The 18,054-nt window shown below is 36.9% G+C and overlaps 2 protein-coding genes across 2 annotated transcripts; both read right to left on the reverse strand.

Moving 5' to 3' along the window:
- Positions 1-115: 115 nt before the first annotated feature.
- On the reverse strand, positions 116-15,584 carry LOC108087598. Its single transcript, XM_017185035.2, is given in 7 exon segments — positions 116-798; positions 2,234-2,341; positions 2,343-2,719; positions 3,132-3,155; positions 3,225-3,306; positions 6,318-6,608; positions 15,321-15,584. Coding segments are annotated over 6 exon segments (927 nt in total). The 5' UTR covers positions 6,561-6,608; positions 15,321-15,584; the 3' UTR covers positions 116-705.
- A 669-nt stretch (positions 15,585-16,253) lies between these two features.
- On the reverse strand, positions 16,254-17,735 carry LOC108087600 (zinc finger protein OZF). The gene is made up of 2 exons (XM_017185038.2): positions 17,176-17,735; positions 16,254-17,054 (listed from the first exon to the last, which is right to left on the reverse strand). Exons 1-2 carry the CDS (start codon positions 17,654-17,656, stop codon positions 16,477-16,479), a joined length of 1,059 nt encoding a protein of 352 aa, XP_017040527.1. The 5' UTR covers positions 17,657-17,735; the 3' UTR covers positions 16,254-16,476.
- Between the last annotated feature and the right edge of the window lie 319 nt (positions 17,736-18,054).

Raw genomic sequence — 18,054 nt, forward strand, 5'->3', positions numbered from 1 at the left:
TGCAAATTAAATTTTTAAAAATGTCCTGTCAATATGATAGTTTTTTTTTTATATTTGTGCTTTAGTTTTCACAAATGAAATAAGTGAATTTAATACAATGAAAAACACATTTACATTTAATAATTCAATACTTTGTCTATATTTTCTTTTCGTAAACTTAAGACTAACATTTTTTACAAAAAAAGTTACATACAAATAAAGTACGGCGAATCGGTGGATTGCATTTAATTCTTGGACAATTGATTTTGAATGATTTAAAACTTAAACAAGCAGAAATTAACAAATGTGCACAAGGCAGCGACAAAGGGAATGCGCTTAAAATATAATATAAACAAATTTTTTTAAAATTATATACAGGCGTTGCACAAAAATTAGTAAAGATTTAAATTCATTTAAAAATGTATCCAGACAAAGAAATTTATCATTTAAGTAACATTTAGAAATGATATTGAATCCTCAACGATTTTTGAGAATTTCCTTGAAGTGTTTTTTTTTTGTGCCGCAGATGAAAAGGTAGAAATACTGTGAGTTAGTTTTAAGGGGGTATTGGTTATAGCCTAGGTTTAATCGATAACTATAAATAATATAAAGTACATGGGCATTTTAGCTTAGTGCCATTCTTGGGTGATTTCTTTTTAGTACTCGGGGATTCCCCTCTAGGAAGTTGGCGTTTCTCCTTCGTACTCCTTGGTGACCTCAATGCCACTAAACACTGTACAGGGTGGTGTTATCGGGGTCAACCTGTACGGCCTGCACAATGAAGCGTTTGCGGTCCAAGGCACTAACAGGAGCGAAAGGCTAAATGAGGAAAAATAAATAAATAATTTAATAAAATAATAAGTAACTAATTAGTGTAATCAAATATCAGTTTTTTAAGCGGAAAATTGGAGAGGGCGTAATATATACATTTTTCTGTTAGCAAGGAGAAGGTTAGGCATGCAGATATATACTTCTAAGCGGGTTCAATAAGCATTTAAGCAGGACGAGTACTCACACAATACAACTCCCTTCTCCCTTTATTGCCTCAACTCAGCTATAATTTACATAAAATATTTCAAATTTATTTGTATCCTTAACCAATCGCTAAACAAATGACGGTAATTTTGAGTTAGTTTTCCAAAAAAAGTTAATTTAACAGTATCACACAAATTTAAGGAGCTTTTAGTTTTCTTTAATCAAACAAATTTCTGTGTAGGTGTGCTTTGTTTCGAAGACTCTAAGAATAATACTCGAAAGTTTTGATCTAAAATGAAACACGAAAGAAACAGAAGTAAGAACATATAAAAAGTGATGGAGACAAAGACAAACTTAAATTAGGTGGAAGAAATAAGGTGTGCATAGTAAAATTTTCAAAAGCTTTAAACTGTTGTTCAAACAAATAATATCAACAGTCGGAGTTAGATTTTAACACTTGAGTAAATAAAAACAAAACACTGTAATACGAGAATACTGATAGCACAAGTGTTAGGTTTCGTGCTTAAATTGGTCAATTCTAAAACAACAAGCTAATGGTACAATAAAAAGTCCCATATTAATCAATCAAATATTAATCATAACAAATTGTTTCTACACAAAAATCACGTCCATTGGAAGAAGGTTAAAAAGTAAGTCAAATTGAAATTGTACAACTCAAATAAAAATATCAGCCTATCAGCACTTTTAAAAATATATTTGAATTCGAGAGGCTAGGAAGTTTACATTTCATTGAGACAACTTTATTAATAAATATGCTTTTATTTGCAAGGATTGTTTAATTGTTTTTGGCATAAAATATATAAAAGCTATAATAATAAATACGTTTATAAAATACTTGATTAATATATTCAATATTCTGACCTATAGGTTTACAAAATATTTATAATTAGATTATATTTTATACTTTTTGAGAAGTATTCGATGAGTTCGTTAGATATGTGTAGATAAATATTTTCGGGTAAACCCAATGCAATCTGCATTGTCCTAATTAAAATCAAAAAAAAAAATAACGTTAAGTGCTATGCTGGATAAATAAGATAAATAAGTAAGGAACTTGATGAGGAGCCCCAGCTGGCAGTGCGGAAAGGAGACCTTAAGCTAAGGAGCCACCACCAGGAGCCACCAGGAACCGCAAACCAACCAAGGACGAGCACAACCAATATACCCAGACCAGAATCTCAATCCCTGAGAGACAATAGCTCAGGATGGATAGATGAAGGGTGTGGTGTAGAGTGTATTCCTATTCGGAGTCACTCACGTCGGTGCACTTGCACTGCGTCTCATCGAAGTAGGTGCCGGTGGTGCAGCTCTGATTGTAGCGACAGACGCAGGCACAGTTGTCGTCCACCCAGTACTTGGTGTCCCCCCTGCTCGAGGCACTTCTCCCTGGCGTCATTGTTGTTGCACTGGCAGCGACACAGATCCTCGCGGTACGTCTGATACGCATTGCAGTCCTTCGCTTTCGTCGTGCAATCGCATCGGCACGCCGTGTGCTCCTCCACGTTGATGATGACGAACGGCTGGCGACCGCCACCACGATTCACCTGGCGCACGCGCAACTCCACATTCTCCACTTCCGTTGGCTGGCAGGAGATCAGATTCGATCCGCAGCAGCCGCCGCATCGGTTGATCCGCGTGCACGATGGAATGTAGTAGAAGTTCAACTCGTCATCCGGATTCGATGGCTTCAGTTCAACCACCGTCGGCTGAGGGGAGCAAGTCGCCGGCGTCGCATTCCTCGGGGCTAAAGAGAAGATATTTTCATTTTATATATTGTCTCATTTGAAACTAAGATTTAGGAAGGCTTTAAAAGTTGGCGTTGTCCCTTGATGAGCAAGCCTAAAGAGTTTGAAATTAATCTTTATACAGCTAGTCACTTCCTGTTTTCCTTTACTTTTTAAGTTACTTTGGCTTGTTTTTAAAATTTGGGAGTCTTTATCTGTATACTTAGCTTCAATGAAGAAGAATTTTAAAATGAATTAAAAATTATCTTTTCTTTAGGGAAGCTATGATGCAAATAAAACAATTTCCGTTTCATTTTTGTAACATTCTATCAGTGAAGCTTAACTGCATATGATTTATGACAAACCCCAAGAATTCTAAAGCCATTTAAATCCTGTAAAAACAAATTGTTTTGTGATATTTGCTGGACTCACATTTAGTGCTGCGCTTGACGTGTTCTGCAAATAAAATGGAAAATAAATAGTTTAGAGATTTATCCTAAGGCAAAACAGGATTTTAATGCAAACCTTTGGAGGAGAGACTCTCGCCGGAAGCGTCGTAATCGCTGGTGGTTACGTTGCTCAACTCAGCGACCACCGTCAGCGGAATCTGTAATACAAATGGGACATAGATTAACCAACGCCAAAACATTCACTCAAACTTAGTCATAGGCGACTGCCCATTTGGATCGAACTCCCCCTAAATTCCATTGAAAATCGGACGTCAACTGCATGGAAATGGTTTGAATAAATACTCTATATATAACAAAGCTATGGTGCGTCATCTAGGTATTTTAACTGATTTTAAACACGACTTGGTTGTCATTCCGCGCGGAAGAGGAGCAAGTGTTCCGTGGCCACGTGCCGAGTTCTCGGCGCCGTCGATTCGGCTCAGAATTTGGCCAATTCGCACGTAGATGTGACGGTAGCCATATAGCCATATAGCCATGTCCCTCCCAGCAATGATTCATTAGCGACATTTGCGATTTAAAGCTGCTAATTGTCCGATCTGAGGGATCAGGGGTATAGCATAGTAATAATACCAAACACCAGCTGCGTCACAAAGCGGAGAAAGTTCAAGGGCGAATCGCAAACAATCGCAGAGGAAGTGACAGTTATCATTGCAAGTGGAAATTCCATTATAATCGGTCTGTAATTGTTTTGATCTAGATTTTAACCAAAAATATTTTATTTAGTTAAAGAACTCGCTGTTCATATTGCATTTTTATCAAACGCATGATTGGTGCTTCAGTTTTAATAAAAATAATATTATTTATTCACCTGCTCAATTCTTCTCTTGAAGCAATTAAACCGAAAAACAAATGGCATGGCTTAAAGGCTTTTACAGGAAAATTATTAATTAGCCACCAGCTCAATTTCTTATTGATAAAACTAATCTGGCAATTTGCTGTTCCAGGAAGCGATCGCATTTTTGTGCACTCGCAATTGTAAATATCATTCGATATCGGAACTGTTATTGTTTTAACTTCTGTTTGGCTTACGCAGCACACTTGACTCCATCGTAATGCCTAAACCCTTCCACCCGAGAAGGAAATCTTTTATCTTTTTTTTTTCATTGACGCAAACAGAATTTTTGGCTGCTGGTTTGGTAGTAGAAACGATATCGGTGTTGCTTCGGGTGAGTAACACCCAATTAAAGACGTAAGCGAATTATTTGTTTTGGAATTCCACTATCAATGCTTAGGAGCCAGACGCAAAATTCGGAACTCGGATTCACTGAGAGAATAACCGACCGGATTTTATATTATTCATGCTAGTTATCAAGAAGCTCCTAACAATTTCTAAAAGTTGTATGGTACTTGTATACTCATTCAGAGAATTATTTGGTGCCCAAAAATTGCTAATAGCTGATGATTTAATATTTCTTAATAGGTCTCTATAATTATGCTGCCCTTATTAGTAAGCAAAGATCTTTTGGACTTTGAAATATTATAAATCCTTTGAATAATAAAATTTAAATTAATTTCGATTTAAAACTTTCGTTACTTTAAAGATGAAGAGGTCTAATCGATGAAATGTACTAGTTTTGAAATAATAGTTTAGATTTCAGTTGTACGCTACGTGAGAAGATGTGAACGGACGCCACTGTTTACCGGTTGCTCCCGATCTTTAGTGGGAGTTGGGGGTCGGGGATTGGGGTCTAGGGTCTTTGGTCTGGGGAGCTGGGGTGCTGTGAAGCTGGGGTGCTGGGATCGGGGAGGCTGGGCCTTATCAAACTGCAAACAAAACAGCAGCGATGACGCTGACCCAAATAAGCAATGTCTCTAGACGGCACAGTGGCGCCATCTGGATGCAGCATGGGTTATAGGCAAATAAAACTATAAATTAAACCAACTTTCGGAAAGTGGTAACAAGAATCATTAAAAGTTAAGGGAACTAAGAGCAACTAATACTTATTTACACACAGACGCTCTGACAACTTTTTTTCAAGTGCTTAACCTTTTTTTTTTTCGGAAATTTGATAAACGAAGAATGAATCAAGCGTTGAATTCGTTAAAATACAGTAGAATCCGGTTATAACGACTTTCAAGGGACCGACCATTTTTCGTCGTTATAACCGGAAGACGCACTAAGCAAACGGAGGAAAAAAAATATTTTTTTTGATTATTTTATGGTTGCTGTGTTTGTAATAGGTTTTTAAAGTAAATCAAATTAATTTTTTAATTAAAATGAAAAATTTAATAAATTAAATTCAAAAACATAGGTTTTTCTAAATACTGAAAACTGAATGAGCTTATTATTGCACATATTGCATTTGGCAAATTAAAACATTCAGTTTTACTCGGAAAAAAACAGAAAAAACTAAAAATATAACGGCACATCTCATGGAATAGACTATGAGGTCTGCACACACAGTGTGACGTCGGCATTGCACTTCGACTCTCCCTCTCTCGCAGCAGCGTTGTTAAGGCGACAGCTAAAACTAACAGAGAGTTGTGCCAGTGCAAGATCCTTCGTGTCGCTGCTACGCACACAAGCAAGGGTGCCGATCACTGGCAAATACATACATTTCTAACAGCATGTTTTGATGCTTAAATTTGGAACTATGGCACTGTATTTTTTCCGGCACGACGCAATATCCGGTTAAATTTTTCAATTTTCTTGAAAAATTTCAATCTTATAAGCGGTTTGTCGCTAAAAGCGGAAACGCTCTAAGCGGAGGCCCTTTCATATAACTTTGTATGGGGACCAACCAAACCATCGAGTTTTCGACGCACAACCCGGACGGACACTATAAGCGGAGTCGTTATAACAGGATTCTACTGTATTTTTATAATTATATTTCGTTGATAAGAAACTTGGCGTACGCGCAAGCTTATGGCACGCGTATGAGAATGAGTTGCAAAAAATGCTCGATTCGGGGTCTATTTTAAAATGTTGCTATTTTTAAGTTTTTAATAATCGCAATTTATTATTGCAAACCATAGAAATTTCATAGGTTGAATAAGTGGAAACCTCTTTAAACGAGGATTAAATATAAAGGACAAAAGATAAAGGCCTAGAAACCTATAAAAATATTCTTTAAATATTTCGAGCGCTAGATCGTTGCCTTAGTTTTGAATAGGGGATAGTGAAAGGACCTGTTTTGGGAACCCTTACCGTGAGTGGCTTTCCTGGCTCGGCGGCTGCTCCTTGACAGCAGCTGCCCTTCGCTGCATCCTTCGTCTGCGTTGAGGATCCCGACGGCGAGGAGGCGTAGAAGAATCGCTGCGATGGCAGTTTGTTGGTCTGACTTATGAGACCCGTGCCCATTGCTCTTCCGACCATCAGGAGGAGGAGCACCGCCGGCAAAAGAAGGAGCAGGGACTGCTGCCCAGCACTGTGGATTCGCGTTCTCGACATGGCCGACAAGTTCACTAATTTACTGTTTTTAAAGTTACGTTCAGGAATCTGTAATAAAAGTATAAAAAATAATTTATTAAAAACTCTTAATACAATTATTATAAAGATAAAAATCAATTATATCTGTAAAACAACTAGGATCAGGAACAGATCTGCTCTGATCCAATCTGATCGATACTAACTATTTGATTTGAACACAAAACTGTTTAAAAAACGAATTTTCCTTGATTTTTTGATTTAAATTACATTGTAATGAGTTTTCACATTATAATAACAACAAATTAATTTTTGTTCTATGAATTTTATATATGTTTTTTGATTTTTTCTATGGAATATATTTATAAAATATGATCACTTACTGCCGCTTAGATATATATAATACTAAGCAATCGCAACACGTCTTTGGGTAATGTTTCAACTTGATATCCTTTTAAATAAGGATTTTTATGAGAATGCTTTTTGAGTTAAATGTGTGTATGCCACTGCGATGCAGATTTCTGACTGAAGTTAAAACGCCGGCTGCTGGGGTTTATATATTGATGAAGCTCCATGCCGATTTTATCGCATTTCTTTTTTATCAAATTTGGTATCGTAATCATTTTAAATTAATAGAAATTTGGACGTCATGGTTTTTTCCAACTAAGCATATATTGATATGCAATCGTTCTGGCAATATTTGATTGTTACTAACACCATAAGTATGCTTAAATTTATAAAAAACAAGAAAGGAAGCTAGCTTCGGCAAGCCGAAGCTTATATACCCTTGCAGTTACTAAATATGCCGAACAAAATACATAAAAGCTAAAGAGCATCGAAGCTATGAGGATTTTTCTATTAATTTTCCATATTGTTCATATGACAGCTATATAATATAGTCGTCCGATTTTAATGAAATTTAATTTGTAACTCAAGACTCATTAGAAAACTCTATATTCCAAAAATCATTATTGTCTGATTAAAAACAACGAGGTTATAATTATATTTCCGTTATTTCTATATAGATTTTTCGATCTTTCCTATGGCAGCTCTATGATATAGTACTCCGATTTTTATGAAATTTTTTCTCAACTTAAGAGTATTTAAAAAACTTTATGTTCCAAAAATAATGCTCGTGGCATTAAAAACAACGACATTATAATTTTTTTCCATTATTTATATATATATATTTTGATCTCTCCTATGGCAGCTATATGATAGAGTTATCCGATTTTGATAAAATTAAATCCGAAATTCAATAGCAGTTAGAAAACGCCATCTGGAAGGAATCAAGTCGATCTGATCAAAAACAACGGTGTAAAAATTTTTTATTTCATTCTCTCGTATGGGAGCTATCCGATATAGTCGGCCGATCCGGCCCGTTCCGACTTATATACTGCGTGCAATAACTACACAACTTTTGGGAAAGTTTCAGCGAGATAGCTTTAAAACCGAGAGACTAGTTTACATAGAAACCGACAGGAGGACAGACAGACAGACGGACAGACGGACAGACGGACAGACGGACAGACGGACAGACGTACATACATATTTCGATTCAGATGGTGATGCTGATCAAGAATATATATACTTTATGGGGTCTGAGGTGTCTCCTTCACTGCGTTGCAAACTTCTGACTGAAATTATAATACCCTTTGCTCTGCAAGGGTATAAAAACTCTCTTTACTTTAATGAAAGTTTTCAATGTCAATATATGCAGGCATTTCCCTATTGTACCCTTGCAGAGCAAAAGGGTATTATAATTTCAGTCAGAAGTTTGCAACTCAGTGGAGGAGACACCTCAGACCCCATAAAGTATATATATTCTTGATCAGCATCACCATCTGAATCGAAATAATCTGTCCGTTTCTCTGTAAACTTGTTTCTCAGTTTTGAAGCTATCTTGCTGAAACTTTCTCAAAAGTTGTGTAGTTGTTGCACGCAGTATTTAAGTTGGAACGGGCCCTATCGGCCGACTATATCGGATAGCTCCCATACGAGAGAATGAAATAAAAAATTGTCACGCCGTTGTTTTTAATCAGATCGACTTGATTTCTTTCAGATGGTGATTTTAAACACCTATCGAATTTCGGATTAAGTTTGATCAAAATCGGATAACTCCATCATATAGCTGCCATAGGAAAGATCAAAATATATATATGTATATAAATAATGGAAAAATGATTGAGCATGATTTTCAAAAATAGAGTTTTTTAATAACCCTTGAATCGAGAAAAAAAATTTCATGAAAACCCGACAACGCTATCATATAGCTGCCATAGGAAATATCGAAAAATCTATAATATAAAGACTCTTGAATTACGAATTAAATTTGATCAAAATCGGACAACTTTATTATATAGCTGTCATATGAACAATAGACGAAAATATATAAAATGTATAGAAAAATCGTCAGAGCTTCGATGTTGTTTAGCCTTTATGCATTTTGATCGACATACTTGATGACTGCAAGGGTATATAAGCTTCGGCTTACCGAAGATAGCTGACTTTCTTGTTTATTTTTTTTTTGTTTTCCAGTTTTTTCATTTCTTTATATTTTTATAGAACTTTTTAATATCAATTATCGTAAGTATTTCCTTGAGTGTGGGTCGCGACCCACTGGTGGGTCGCGTGTAGATTTTTGGTGGGTACTAATTGCCATATAGATCTTTCAATTTTTTGTGTAGATGGGTCGCGGTCCCGACAAGTTTGGGAAACACTGCTTTAATTAATTTTTTGGGCTTTTCCTTCGAGCAAAATGCATGAATGCTTTAATTAATTTTTTGGGCTTTTCCTTGTCTGTGTTGCAAACTTCTGACTGTAATTATTATGCCCTTTGCAAGGGTATACAGATGTTTCCCAGAACTATAGGGCTATGTATTTCGTCATTATATTTTGAGCAAAAACTCTTTTACGTAAATTTGATTCTCCGAATAATTATGCGATAATTGTTTAATTTAACGATAAGTACATATGTGAGTCATATTAGTTTTGTATTTTTATCTATGGAATTTTATATCCGGAAACTAAAACATCTACTCCGTGTAACAAGTTGGGTATTTATTTCTTAACGTCCCGTATCGAATGAAAAAAAGAAAACATTTTTATGGTGAAAAGTGTGAAGACACATGTCTTCTTTAGGAGTTCCTTCAAGAAAAGATTTACGACATGATTTACACGGCAAATAGGGAAAACGTCAGTGTCAGAGATTTGTTTTGTTTTCCTTGGGCTTGTCATCTTACAATATTTGTGCGGTGGTTAATTTGTCTTTCTTGTTCTGGCTTCTCGATCTACAATGTCAATTCTTTGGGGCCTGAGAAAGCCGGCAGGTGTGGGTATCCAAAGGTGGTAGGTGGCAGGTGGTAGGTGGGCGGGCACGTTCACAATTCGAATCGGGGTCAGTTTAATAACGAATGCGGTGTCGACCAGCGAGGCAGCAAAACCTCTTTATGGCTAACTTGACATTGATACAAAAACTCTTATCATAAGCATACACCACTCGAGGGTACAAAAACGTGCGTCAGGCATATCAATGAGACAATCGGCCAGCCAATTGCCTGACAATAACGTTGTAAGGACAGGAAGTCAAACGTTACTCACGATCAGCCTTATATAAAGCCAGTAGACCCTATCATAATCATAAACATATAAAAAGCTATGATTATAGAACAGTAGTAGTGCAACATTTCTTGTTCTGTAAGCATTTCCTAAGCATTTCGTCACCATTTTCGCTTCATTACAAATCTCATAAATATTTTAAAATGATATTAAAAAATTAATCTTTATTATAATGAAGATATATATTAGGTGCTCACTCATAAAGATATTTAACGTAATGAAGAACTCTATAAAGTAAGTCAGCAATGCAACTTAAGTAATGCGGTAATGATTTGTGGACCATTATATAAAAAGAGTTTTTTGAAACAGACACTTCATAAAGAACATAGAACGACAACATAACTAACTATTAGAAAAGTCAAGATCTTAGATTATAGGATATTATTCTTAATAATATAAATATGAACTTCAATGAGAATTTTATATAAAAACAAACTATAATAAATCCACTAAACTAATAAGCAGGGTAAACTAGAAAGATGTGTCACCAACTGTGTCAGCCAACCAAAATGCTTTACTATCTGAAATGTTTACACGGTATTAAACAATGCATTGCCACTTTTGGCTATGAATGAACCGCGTTGTTCGCCGGTTGTTTGCCCGTTTCTTTTATTATGGCCATGCCCTGACTCATAAATCAGAAACATTTGTGGCCAATAAAGCCCGTTGAGCCGGCAAAGGGCGACAGGATTTTTATATAATCGGCGGCAATCAAGGAGTTTCAAGTGGGAAGTCTTCAGGGCAAAACTTCACGCGATTTCCTGTCTGCATCGAAAACCTTTGGTACTGCATTTCGTATGCAGAACGCGTAAGGAGTTTTACATTCCCTGAATATCGAAGTAAACTTGAGTTACTGATCGTGCACTTGGGTAAAACTTTAAGTAACTTAAGACTATACACATTTGTAAAGATCTAAATTTTTAACTACAAAATTCTTTGATATTGGGATATATGTATGTATGTATGTATTAGATTCGGTATCTTTGCCAAATCTCAAGAATTTGCAGTTACAAAATTGAAATTGAAATACATTCGAAGAGCCAGTCTAATTTTATACAATTTTATAAAATTGTATAAAATCTTCAAGATACATTTTTTATCCGAGTGCAGGTTCCACTTTGGCTGTGGAACTTAATTTATTTTATTATTGCTTTTATTTTCGCCATTCCCTTGCGCTGCCCTGTTCTTATTCTTTTTTGCGTACTGGTCAAATATGAAAATTCTTATTATAGGTCAGTTCGCGTTTCCCTTTCAGCTGCTCAACTTGTTGTTGGGCTGTCGATAACGGAACGCACGCTTAGTGATAGTACTGGGTTCTATGTAATTGTTGTTGCAGATATACATACTTACATATGTATATACATGCATGTATACATATGTATATGGTTTTAGCTGCGACTGGTCAAGGCGCTTTATCAGCTTAAAAAATAAGTATTATAAAAAGATAAGCAAGCGTAAAATCACATCAGCATTTGCATTCATTCATTAAAATGCAAATAAAAAATCAAGAAATGAGGAAGCCAAGGAAGAAGTAAACATAGAAATCGGTTTCCCCATGGGGCAGAAAATGTAAGATGGAAAATAAAAAGACTGGTCTGATATCGAAGAAGAAGGTTAAACATTTTTCAGATTTGTAATATGCACAGTATATACATACATATGTACATTCATAACTGTTTGGTCTGGAACTGCTGATCTGTGTAACCTTTTTTAAAGGGTAAACAACATTTTGTTTGGGGTTACTAAACCTAATCTTAACATCATAACTCTAATCTAATAATATTACCTGACATCAAAAGCCAGCTTATGATCCATTTTTAAAATAAAATGAATATAATCAAGCAAGTCCAGTGATTACCAATTGAGGATTAAAAACAAAAACAGTTAAACAGTAACCAGTAACAAAGTGAGCAGCAACCTTGTATAAATGCGCATTCTGTAGGTAACAGATAATTGGAAAAAAAGCAAAACAAATACCACTAAGTTATACTTATTACGAATAAGTTTTTTAATACAATAAGAACACATTTTAAATAATGATCTTTTTTCTTTATGTGTTTTAAGGGGCTACCGAAGACGAGTAAAGGGAAAAAAGAGTAGTGCAAACAACAACACAGGAAAGGAGATAGCGGAAAGTGGGGAAGATGAAGGATGGTGGGGAAGATGGGGAATGGAGTGGAAGATCGGATGGTGTTAAAAATAGCTTTAAGCTCGCCTTGTAACGGGACCAGTAGAGTGTGCGCTTCTTTAATTTTTTAATTGTGTATTTTTCTGCATTTGTGTTTTAGGTGTAATTTGTTTACGTATGTATGTATGCGTTTATTTGTTGGGTGCAATCAACACACACCCACGACACATTTGCTATCAATGTTTTCCTTTCTGTTTTTTCCCCTTTTCTTGGCTGTTTTTAACAGTTAAGCAAATGCCGATTGATATGACAGACCAACCGTTGTTATTGTTTTTCTTTTTCTTATTATTATGGCTCCCGCTCTTTGGCGCTCGCAGTGTTTCTCTGTCTGTTGCCAGGTGTCACGCACACCTGTGTGATTCATCTTGACATTCCTTTGCCCCCCCCTGTTGTTGTTTTTGTTGTTCTCGTGTTTTCTGTGTTTTTTTGGGGCGGGCTGCTGCACAAACTTGAATGTTAAAAATCTACGGTTAACTTAACAGCGGGTTCAGCAAATACCGGGAGAATTTTGAATGAATTATTGAACTTAAAGAGAGATCTCTTTGGCAGTTAAATAAATTTAAAACAAATTTAACAACATAAAAATAGTAAACTACTCAAAAAGGTATTTATTTAAATTTGGTAATATAGTTTTCGAATTTCGGAGTTTTATTTATGAGTTTATTTTTAATAAGTAAAACTATAATCGGTACGATCCTGAGATCGATGAATGGTCCTTGTGTTAAGCCAACGATTGCATAACCTGTCACAATGAAGGTCTCTTTAACCCGCTTTAACGGTTAACATTGCACGTCTAGCCAAGTGTTATCAGCTATTGTTGCTACTGAAGCATTTCGTCAGCCCAGATATTACAGATCGATAGAGCGAGACAGCAACAGGGGGTGGGGAAGGAAGGAGCGAGACACCGACTGCGTACAGATTACAAAATTAAGCACGTTTTAAAATTATAAATATGAATGCGAATACTTATTGCGAAAGCAACTGGCTTTTGCAACTGCGTTTACGGATTGTTTTTAATACCCAGCACTTATTCCAATTACAAAGGGAGGGTTGACTTATTTCAAAATAAATCAATGACTAAATAGCTAACAAATTTTTTTTTTAGTTTTGAATGCATCTATGTAAAAAAAGGTTAAGGAACATTGGTAGTCATGGTATACAAAGTATTTTAACCACTCTTAAATACTCCATTAAATATACAGTAGATATATTAAACCACTAGAATAGCAAACACTAACTGTAATCAAATTTTTTCAGTATAAGCATTTAAACTTTAGTTTAATACAACTCCGATTAGGTATCAAATAGTCGATAGATATGGCCTAAACGATCTTAATTTAGCTCGTGCAGGTGTCAGCGACTCTTATTTGCCCAGTTTCGAGACATTGTTTTTAGGTGCGTCACACAACGATATCGAATAAGATAAAAGATTCATATGATAATATCAAGGGGGAAAAGGCGAGAAATCGAAAGGAATCATCTCGGGATTGGGATCCCCACTTGGGCGGTCCTCAATTACGCGAAGGGAGTGCCCTGAAGAGGCAATTGCTCCCCGCGAGAAGAATTCCAAAACAAAAGGAATAACCAAGCGCTAATGATAAGCCTGCGACGAGGGGCGGCAGCGGTGACGGGGGGGCGTGGCAGATCAGGGAAGAGGCCCAGAGCTTGTCTCCTCGTCTGGCTATTCGCTCAGGCAAATCAATTACAATATATGTAGACATGATAATAACTCCACAGCACCCATGGAATACAGTTGATGGGGAGCATCACAACAAACAACAGCAAAAGTTGGGACGACAGGAGGGCAATATGTTCTACAAGATAAATTATGGATTTGAGGCCCCCCAAAGGGATCGGGTTAAGAGAGACGTCTGGAAGGCGAGTTAAAGATTAACCAATTTCAACTTTAAGTAGTAGAACATATATACCATAGATCTGCATTAAAGGTTTTTTAAGAAAATTAAAATTCAAACCGAACAACAAATCTCTTGAGAACTAAGTACACAAGAAATAAGTATATATTTCAAAAAATACTACTTATCACAAATTTCTCTCCTTTTGATCTACATAAACCTAGTCAAAAACCATCAAACCGCTTTAAATTTTAAGCCTCGTTTACTTTTAATTATATATTTAGGGTATATTTTAAATTAAACACGTTCAATTTATATAAAAACCAATGTCCACTGCAATTTCCTGACGGTGTACGTGTTTGTTTTGCAAATCAATATACAATGGTTTATATAAAAATACAATATTGTATTAGATGTGCCTTTTTAAAGTAAGTCTTATTGAAGAAGCACAGAACTTAAATGTGTATTTTAATTAGTGTTTAATGTTTTTAATACTTTTTTTCTTTTTATATTTGTATATACGTTTTGAAAACGTGTGCTTTATAACGCATTGACAAGTCAATATATTGTTAAACATTATTGCCAAGTTGATATATTGTGCTTAAGGGCAGAAAAGATATCAATTCAAATAAAATTCAGCTGCTTTAATGGCCTAATACGAAAGTGATTCAGTGATCCTGAAATCGCACGCGATTTGACGTAGTTTGATTTGAATAACGATTAAAGCCCGGTTTATAAATTATTTTTAACGCAGGGGGAACTCAAGCGCAACAATTTTCACGGGGGGTTTTCCACAGTACTATCGGAATAACACAACATTCACGTCGAAAAAAAACAAACGTTAATTGCAATTGTACTTTTTGATTTGCTTTTGCATTAGTTAATGATAAAACTCTGTTCTGGTTTCGGTCGAAAGCTGTTTGAAAAAAATAACAAAAGGCTATTTGCTATAAAGAGCTTTTTTGAGGCCCGGCTTCAATGGGGCAAAAGTGGAAAAACATATAAACAATAACAAAAAGCTGTTTTAGTTTAAATGTTATCCGAACCTGAGGGTCGCTGTCTCATTTGTTTTTGCTACTAAATTGTTACGATTGCACGCGCTTAAGTTAAAGAGAATAAACTTACTCTATGCAAACACTGCTCGAAAATCGAGAAATCACTTAACAAAATTGTATATGGATATATATTTGGGATCACCAGCACAAATCGGGTTAAAATGCAACGTGAAAAACAAGAAAAAAAAAAAATAACGCACAGATAATGTTTTGTATTTTGAGACAGATATTTGAGCGCGACGATCGAGAGTTGGTGTTAACTTCGCGGAGATCGGCTGAACTGCGATCCAAGCACCAGCAAGTTCCGTTCAAAACTGTCGTGTCGTCGGTATGGGCCAAGTTATCACAACAGCTGTAACGCTCGGCCGTAACGCTGCGCTCTTTCGCTCTCTCCGAGCCGCTCAGCGCTCTCCCGATCTGCGGCTGCTGTAAGCCCCAATCAGCTGACAGCCAATAGCTTACAGCAGCTGCTCGCGATCCACTGTTAGCCCACAACACCCCGACTTAATTTTATAAACTCTTGCACAGGCGGAATAGATCTACTTGCTAATGCTGATACCCATTAAGACGTAAGAGGATAAAAATATACGTTGGGATATATCCTAAAGCACTTCAATATGTTGAGGAGCATATAGACTTTAACATAGAAATATCCGTTTGGCGCCTTACTAATCTTAACTGAAAACTTAAGCCCTTTTATTATAAAAGTGTTGTAGATAAGTTGGAAAACCTATTAACTTTTCAAGAGATTCATTTGATTTCGGTAGTAAATCCATTTCAATTATTTGTTTTATTTTAAGAGCACTTAATTAGTACGTTTGCTTTTATATTAATGGCAAGTATCATTAACATAGCAACAAAAACCATGATAATTTAATATAGCACCTTTACATCACCTAAATTGTAAGAGCTATTTTTTTTTTTTTTTGATTGATCTTGGTATTAGTTAGAGTCAGTTTAAGGTATTAAAAAAAGATATATGTTTTAATAAAAACTAATTCGGTCTGATGATAATATAAAAAATTTATGTTGCAGTGAAAAGTAATAGTAATAGTAATTTGGCGCATCGAACGAAAATATTGTAGACTTAGAAGACATAAATCCAATATGTTTAATAAATTAAATTGTGCTAATATTATTATATTAATATTAATCTTAGGTGAGAGGCAGTCATAGAATCGAAGATACCTTAAAAGTCCTTACAAAGGACTGGCGTTTCTATTCTCCTACGGATGCTTCTCGTTGACATGGCGCTCGAGGTCGATGGCTCGAAAAAAGGGCCATAAACAGAGCTGACACACGTACTTTCCCTGTCCGTGTCCGCGATCAGTGGCCAAGTGCTGAGTGAGATGGCACCGCTGGGCGAAGCTCTTGCCGCAGGTGGGACACACATACGGTTTGTGGTCCGCATGCCGACCATTCATGTGCTTCTTCAGGTGATCTGCGGTGGCGAAGTCCGCCTGGCAAACAGTGCACACATGAGCACGCACTAGAACGTGGACACGTTTAAGATGAGATCGCAGGGCTTCCCGGTTGCCATGACTCTTTCCACAGTAGCAGCAGTCCAAGGGATTCCGCTCGTGGACCTGCTCCAAATGCCTGACCAAAGCCAGACTGCCCGAGAACCCGTTGGCGCAGAAAGGACAAACAAAAACGCTCGGTTTGGCGTCCACCATGCACGACTCTTTATCCAGGTCCATGGGCCAGCCGAAGGTGAGATCATCGTCCCAGTCAACGCTGGGCAGGATGTCCTCGATGTTCTCCTCCAGCATCTCCAGGTCTTCGGTTTCGTCGATAAGACTGCCTACAAAGATTGAATTACATTATTCCAGATGCGAATTTAAGTAAACTGGTGTGGCTGGCCAATTGGAACGCCGATTATACTGATATAACAGCTATCCAAGAAAGAATTTGACTGGGCCCACCTGTCTCGCTGGCCGTGGACTCCAGAGAGCGGAGGTGGTGCACCTCCTCGGCGTGTTCCTGCAGCGCCCGCATCCCACTGAAGGACTTGGCATCGTTGCAGTTGTTGGCACACATGGCGCAGTAGAAGAGGGACTGCTCGCCGTGCCAGCTGACTACATGGCGATACAGAAAGGTAGCGGATGCGTACCGCTTGCCGCACTGCAGGCACAGGAACTGTCCGTCGGCGTGCTTCCGCTTCCGGTGACGCTCCAGCCGGGACTCCTCGCCGTAGAGCGTCAGGCAGTGGCGGCAGACGAAAAGACGCCTCAATTTGGCCGCACACTGCGCCTCATGTTTTTTGGTGGCCAAATGTCGCGAGAATTCCGTCAAACAGACGCCGCAGTGGTAAATCCGCTTCTTTCCCGGTTTCTTTATTACCCGCCGGTGGACTTCACGATTTCCAGCTCCCGGCGGCTTTGGCCGGATGGCCACTGGTTCCATGGATCGGGATAAATTTATAAATTTAAATCTACTTCATCAAAACAAAACCACTTGCTGCTTATCGATAACATTAAAAGTGATATCGATTGACCACTATTATGGCGCTTAAATGTTACACAGTGTGGCCGTACCTCAAGCGCTAAAATATTTAAACAATAACGGATCGGGACGGATCAATGACTGAAAGTTAACTGCTATAATTAAAAAATTTTTACTTCACTTGTTAAAATAAAATTATTCCGACTTAAACGGACAGTTTAACTGATTCCTTAACTTTATTTTGTTGCTTCTACAAAACAAATTAAAATTTTATTCGATTCTTTCCAAAATAATTTGTAAACTCATAATGATGCAAGTTTTTGTTTTTGTTTTAAATGTAATAATTGTAATGTAAAAAA

The sequence above is a fragment of the Drosophila ficusphila genome, unplaced genomic scaffold (assembly GCF_018152265.1).
Source record: "Drosophila ficusphila isolate 14025-0441.05 unplaced genomic scaffold, ASM1815226v1 contig_198, whole genome shotgun sequence".
NCBI classification, from domain to species: Eukaryota; Metazoa; Arthropoda; class Insecta; order Diptera; family Drosophilidae; genus Drosophila; species Drosophila ficusphila.

Bases quoted from the DNA above. Each gene is read 5' to 3' on its own strand.
- LOC108087600 (XM_017185038.2), bottom strand. From the start codon at position 17,656: ATGGAACCAGTGGCCATCCGGCCAAAGCCGCCGGGAGCTGGAAATCGT. The intron at 17,055-17,175 runs GTGGGCCCAGTC...CAATCTTTGTAG, and splicing joins GTCCACGGCCAGCGAGACAG to GCAGTCTTATCGACGAAACC.